Genomic DNA, 7,010 nt, shown 5'->3' on the forward strand with positions numbered 1-7,010 from the left:
ATGCATCACCATTTTGGCAAGCCCCACCTTGCCTTGTAAGAAGGCATCTTACCTCATGGATGTCTTGTTGTGAGTTGAAGGGCGGAGTGAGACTCGCTAATTGTCTCATATCGGCTACCCACCTCCTACTGATTCAACCTGGTTATGGAAGAATATTTGTAAAGTGAAAGATAAGCTCAAAAATGGGTATATAGACAGGATTTGGACCATGAGTCCTAAAGGACACTCTATCAAGGGTGGGTATGACTGGCTATCTCCTGCTCATGATGCCCCTAACTGGACTGCTCTTGTGTGGAACAACTGGAATATCCCAAAACACTCTATGACTACCTGGCTTATAATGCATGAAGTAATGAATCTGAAGAGTAAATTATACAGGTTTGGTTGCTATGCAGATGATCTGTGTATACTTTGTCAGAGACAGCCTGAAACTGTGGAGCACATGTTCACAAACTGTGTGTATACTGTCAGAGTTCAGTCCCAACTGGTACAGTGGTATGGTGGCTCTTTCCTTACTGTGAACAACTTGATTGCAGTCAGCAGGAATAGTATACAGTGGAAGATCAAGGTTGCCATGTTCAATGCCTTCAACTATTCCATTTGGTATCAAAGAAATAATGCTAGGGTTAATGACTGGTTGTTAAGACCTGAGATAGTTGCTGCTCGAATAGAGGAGGATATTAGGAGAAGAGTTAAATCGAAATGCAGGGCAGTTGATGACCAGATTGTCCTCATTTAGCTGCAAAGTATGGGAGTGATCTGATTTCCTTGTATTGGGATTTGATCCCAGAACCTCTTCTAATTATTTGATTTGTTATGATATATAATATACTCACATTACACCAAAAAAAAGGATAGTTTAAATAAAGGTCAAAGTTTTAATCACCTCTTTACTCGGGACGAGCAAAGGTTCGGTTTGGGGATGTTTGATGTGACTCATATTTGAGCACATTTAGTCCCCGAATTAACCTCGTTCCCATGCTTTCTAGCATATATTAGGGTCATTTCTTATCTTTAGTTTCCCATTTTGCATATTCTTTGAGGTTTTATGTCCTTGGTAGGAGAGGATTGCTAGCCTTACATTTATAGAGCAAAATGGAGCTAAATGGATCGCATCTAATGAACAAGCATTGAAGAGGATACCAACACTAGAAGCCTAAGCAAATAAATCAAGTGAAATGGGCAATGATGAAAGATCCGTGCGTCCCTAAGACAGTCCCCACGTGTTGTTAGGGAGCCAAGAATAAGAGAAGAACCCTGTCCCAGGATCCGAGCGTCCCAGACATAGGATCCGAGCGTCCCAATTCCAGCCCGAGCGGATCCCCTTACAGGACCAAGCGTGCTTCAAGCCAGGACGCGCGGATTTCCTTGGGAGTTTTTACTCAATCTGCGCATGTCCCTCGAGAGTTGCAAATGATCAAGCTTCTCTTAGGGTCTTAATCGTCATTTAAGCCCTTAGTAACCCTAATCCTTGTACTTAATGTTAGTATAAATACCCTATTGTATTACCTAGATTAGAATCTTATCATAATCAATCTCTTAATCAAAGTTGTAATACACATTTCAATATTAATCACATCTTAATCTTTCATTAATCTCTCAATTGTTCTTAGTTTTAGTTGGGTAATTAGAACATTATTTGGGGTTTATTGGAGGATTGATAACCTTCCCTCAATCATCAAGTTTACTTCTATTATTCTTTGCTTTATTATTTGGATCATCTCAAGTAGGTATAATCCCTTTTACCTTTCTTAATTATTGTTAAGCATATCATTTGTTCATCATGTGTTGCTTTGTTAGTATGATTGACAACCTTATTAGCATGCAAAACTTGATCATGAGTGAGTAGTCCTTTAGTTAGGGTTAGTGTGGAATTAGGGGAATCAATCATGGGATTAGATATATGGTTAAATTAATATGCTTTCATAATTAATTGCTTGCTTGTTGTTATTTCAACCTATGCACATGTTATGTTTGATGAAATGCTAGACTATGAAACCTTGTATTTTTTACCAATCTCTAATCTTTTCAATGAGGCTCGTAAGACATAAACCAACTTAAGCCTTGTTAGACCATGCATAAAGTTGAATAGGAAGAGACTAAGTCGACTTGTAGGAGTTGTAAAGTCTTGATCGACTCGGCACCGGGACCTAAATCTTCCTAGGGATTGTAAGATATACACTAACTCAATCCCATCACAACAATAAGTTGCTTGTATCTATTTGAGAACATGTTTGTATGATCTATTTCCATGAATCCCTTATGAACCCATGACACCCTAGTGCCTTTAATCAATTGTTTCCAAACCCCTTTAATTGCTTTACTTTGTTTTCATTAATGTACATCTATCTTGTTGATTAGTTTAGACCGCATCTCATCTTAACCCAAATTTGTGACACCCTAAGACATAACTACTTGCAATTGAAACCCTAAATCAATATCCATCCCTTGGGATCCGACCTTTACTTACCACTTGTAGATGCCCGGTATCTGCTGAGACTCCAACAAACACCCGATGATTATCGGACTGCAACATTCTTTGGAATCGCAGCGTTTGATCGACAGTTCGTGAACAACTCTATGTCGGAAAACATAAAACGATTTCGAAAATAACATTTCAAAACTTTTCAAAAGTACCTGGAGTGTTTAATGCATGACGACGGGGTCGCAATGACAGTAACTAGAGTCAAAACCGACACCGGACCAAAAACCGACTCAAAATTAAAATCCCGACTCCAACAACGAGTCAAACCGAGTCAAACACAAAAAAACAAACCATTCAAATGCTTCCATGTTAATATTTCCCGGAATCTTACATATTGAAGTACCAAACATGTTCATCCAAATCCTAGGATAGAACAAATCATGATTGCACTTGTGTGAAAGCGACAAGACACCTCGAAGACGTGCGACGAGGCTCGCGCCTCGTTGAGCAGCCCAGGTGGCCACGTCGCTCAAAACTTACATAACCACTCATTCTCCTATAAATACCCCTCAAATGCCACCATTTGTAAACTTACGCGATTGTCCGCCCCCTCTTTTCTCCCTTAAAATTCTAGACTCGACTTCTTAAGTCACAATCCGACACGTGTTTACGACCTACCGATCGTAAACGTAAGCCTTACACATTGTTTGGTACCGTCATCGTGCATTAAATCACTTGACCGACCATTTCGACCACTACACCATCACTAAACTTAACAAAACACTCTTTTTACTTACTAAAATGGTTTTAAACCGAGTCTTTTTTTACCAAAAGAGTAGATACACTTACGTCGGTTTCTCGCCATAAGCCAAGCATGTAAGTATGAGGGTGTAAAAATCCTTCTTTTATCATGTCTTTACTTGTTTCATGACTATAATATGCTAAATCATGCATAACATGCTCCAAAACATGGGAAGAATGAGCCAAAACCGGACTTTTTGGTTGAGGCAGAGGCTACTTACGTAGCACATAGGATCGCGCCTAAAGCAGCCTGCCCGGCCTGAAGTCCACTCCATGTTTGGTCTCTTCTTTTCTTCTATTTTCATTTTCATGTTTGTAATCGGTTTTTACCATTTCAAGTATTTTCAAACCCTTTTTATTTTCTTTTACAAGTTTTAACCATAAAACATTTTTCACCCTTGGTTCTTAATACCATGACGGTTTAATCCGTGTTTCGGTAATAATATTTTGTTAATTATATTTAAAAGGTATTTTAAAACCTTTTATTTCACTTCTTTACATTTTGGGAGGTATTTTAAAGCCTTTCATCATTTCTTTACATTTTCAAAATAAATGTCTTAGTCACCAACACAAAGTCATCCTTGGTTCTACATACCATGTCGGATTTTAACCCGAGTACGATGATGAGTATTGACTAATTATATTCAAATGAACTTAAAACAATTAGTTCATAATTATTTTCAAAACTATTCATGTCAAGCTTACAAAGTCAAACCCGACATCGAAGACCGTCAAATAAATGACGATTATTCAAGTCTCGTTCTTCAAATCAACACGAAAGCGGCCTGTTTTGTGTGGATTTTGCGCAAGGAGAAATCAGGTCAGGATAGATTTTGGTAGGGTTAACTAGCTCTAGTTAGTCTGTAAATTAGGACGTCAGGGTGAAATACAGAAGTAAAAGTACAATAAAAAGAACAATAATTAGACAAAGGATTATGTACATGAAAACCTTTAAATGGGAAAAAACCACGAGCACCAAGCCAGGAGAGGATTTCACTATCGTGTTGAGAATTTAGCACAATGGGATGTAATTATCTTTAAAAGTAGTACGAGAATATCGTATGCTACATTTTGTCTTGTATGCGTCTTCTGCCTCTAAATGATTTTCCAAATGTTCCTTTATATAGTCATATGCTAAACGGCTGGTAAATCTCCTCATTAATGCTTATCATTAATGCTTAATATTCTGTATTAATTACCCATAATAATATCCATTGTTACGCCCTTAATTACTGCTTTAATTGCTGAATCTTCCCATTTAATGTTGTGCGCGTAATGTTCTTATAATATGATCTCCTGGTCTGATATCGTCCTGATATTTCTATCGTTGTCCTCTCCATGGCCTGGCGCCTATCTTCATGTGTCCTGGTAACTTGACATCCTGACACCCTGACTGTCAGGCCAAGGCAAGATATTGATCAGGGATATTTGCGGATTTCCAGGCCCAACAATTGCCCCTTATATCCTTATTTTCGATGTGTGAGGACAAAAAATAAGGAGATAACTTCTAATGACGGAAAACTACTTAACGGTTGATTTGTGACTAACCGGCTTCTGTAACGGCTAGTTGTTTAGTTCATGCCACGTGTTATTTTTACTGCAACCTCTTAAATGATTATTCATCCTACTTGCGGTTGAAACCCTAGTTTTACCCACTATAAATACCCCCCCTTACTTCATTAAGTTAATCTTCACCAAAAAATCAACTTTGCCTTCTTCTAATAATTCTCTTCTTCAACTTCTTTAATTCCCAGTTTTTAGTCTTTGTTTCATTTATAATAATCTCTCAAAAAATGGCCGCAAAAAAGAAATCTACCAGGGCAATAGCTCCTGAAACTCCAACTGCTCAAAACCCTGAAGAAACTACTTCTGAGAATATTCCTTCATCTTCTGCTGCTCAACCTTCTGTGGTTGGTAAAACGAATGACTCTCCTCTTGAGATGATTTCAATCTTCCACGGTGATTTCCAATTCAAACCCACAAAAGCTTTGAAAGATGACCAATCTCTCTCAAATCGCCTGAGGACTGAATTTGAGAAGGTGCTGAAAGATAAGGGAATCATTCCTGCTGATTCCGAAGTTTGGATTCTTGAAAATTCTCCTATCAGGGCTGACTGGGCTTGTCCTGGTTGGTTCTGTATTCATGACTGGGCCTTCAGGGCAGGTTGTAAGCTTCCTTTCTCGCCTCCTATGGTTTTGAAAGTGGTCTGCTCCGTTGAGTATCTCAGCAAAAAGCATAATATTTCTTTTTCTCTTGATGACCTGAAAGCCTGCTATGCTGTCAAGACCAATAGTCCTGGTCGTATAAGCTTTAAGGTCAGGCCTTCCACTACTCCCCTTCTCAGCAATCTGGACAGTGGCCATGACAAGAATTGGGTTGCTGGGTACATGTTTATCAGGACCAATTATGTGGGTCCTGATCTAGCATATTTGAACTATGAAGCTTGTGTTGCTGGTGAGTATTTTAACTTTTCTCTTATCCTGCATGTTTTATTCGTTAGTAAAAAATAAAATTATATTGAATCGTACCTCTTGTGTGCGCAGTTCATGACTGGGTTACTGAAACTGAGTACCCTACTGTAAACATTTCTGCTTTCCTTGCTATTCCTCCTTTGGAGAGGTCTTGGCCTCTTTGTTGTGGGGTTGGCCATCTTCCTCGCTGCTTGAAAGCTGATGGTACTGCTGGGGTCCCTAAACCTTCAAAGGCTGTTAGTGCTTCCACTTCAGGCAGTAAGTCTATTTTGTTTTTCCCCTTTCTTCCTATTTTTGGCTCTTTCATGATATTTAGTTTATATTGCTAATGTAGTGTTTCGTGTTATAGCTACTAGGTCATCTACTCGCCTTACCAGATTTAGGATGGTTGACCTCTCAGCTAGGCTGGCTAAGATCAAGGAGGAAGGCTCCCATGGAAGCGGAGATGCTGAGCCTGTTATTGATTTTACTGATTTGCCTGATGCTTCCAAGGTCTCTACTATTCCTGCTGCCTCTGCTGAAACAAGTTCCGTAGCCCAGAAAAGAAAAATTGAAGATGTTGATATATCTGCCCCAATTAGGGAGGTGAAAGCCAGGGTGGATAACGTGGAGGCTGCCAAGGTGAAGATTAGGGATTATGCTGCTTACAAGTGAGATGTCATGCTCACTCTTGACCCTGTTAAGACTGCTACCTAGGCGGTTGCTTCAGTGGACCACTCTGTCAGCCTTCTAGAAAGTGCCTTGGTTGCTGTGAGGGAGGTATGCTACTTTTATTATTGTGTGTATTTTGTAATATGTGTATTTTATTTGGATGTTTTTATTATTATGATATAATATTCATATTATTCTTTTTGCTTTTGGTCATGGTGTTGCGGCATGTCTCCATAATGCTTATCAGGCTATTTCTCTGGTAGCTAGGATTAATCTGATGAGATCAGATTATGATAGGCTGAGGTTTAAACTGGACATTGCACGGGCTGATCTGGCTGCTAAAGCTGCTGATTTGGCAAGGGTACAGGCTGAGAAGGATGCTGCTAAGGCTGAGGCAGATTCAAATAAGCAGCTTTTGCAGGAGGCGCTGGACAAAAATGAAGAGCTCACCCAGGAGAGGGATGATTTGGAGTTTAAGCTTGATGATGCCTCCCTTTATTTTTATATTAAGGGGAAGGTGGCTGCTATGTCGGAGCTTTTGAGGTAGGACAAAATGGAACCCTGAAGATGAGATGGCTTTTGCTGCTTCAAAGTATCCTAACCTGCATAACATGGGGAATGAGTAGGAGGTCGATTCTCGAGGGGAGCAAGATGTTGACGTT

At 39.4% G+C, this 7,010-nt stretch overlaps 1 protein-coding gene across 1 annotated transcript; it reads left to right on the top strand.

Annotated features, from left to right (window-relative positions):
- Positions 1-208: 208 nt before the first annotated feature.
- LOC141607840 (uncharacterized) lies at positions 209-739 on the top strand. The gene has a single exon (XM_074427186.1). The coding sequence runs from the start codon at positions 209-211 to the stop codon at positions 737-739; it is 531 nt and encodes a 176-aa protein (XP_074283287.1).
- The last annotated feature ends 6,271 nt before the right edge of the window (positions 740-7,010 follow it).

The sequence above is a fragment of the Silene latifolia genome, chromosome 10 (assembly GCF_048544455.1).
Source record: "Silene latifolia isolate original U9 population chromosome 10, ASM4854445v1, whole genome shotgun sequence".
Lineage (NCBI taxonomy): Eukaryota > Viridiplantae > Streptophyta > Magnoliopsida > Caryophyllales > Caryophyllaceae > Silene > Silene latifolia.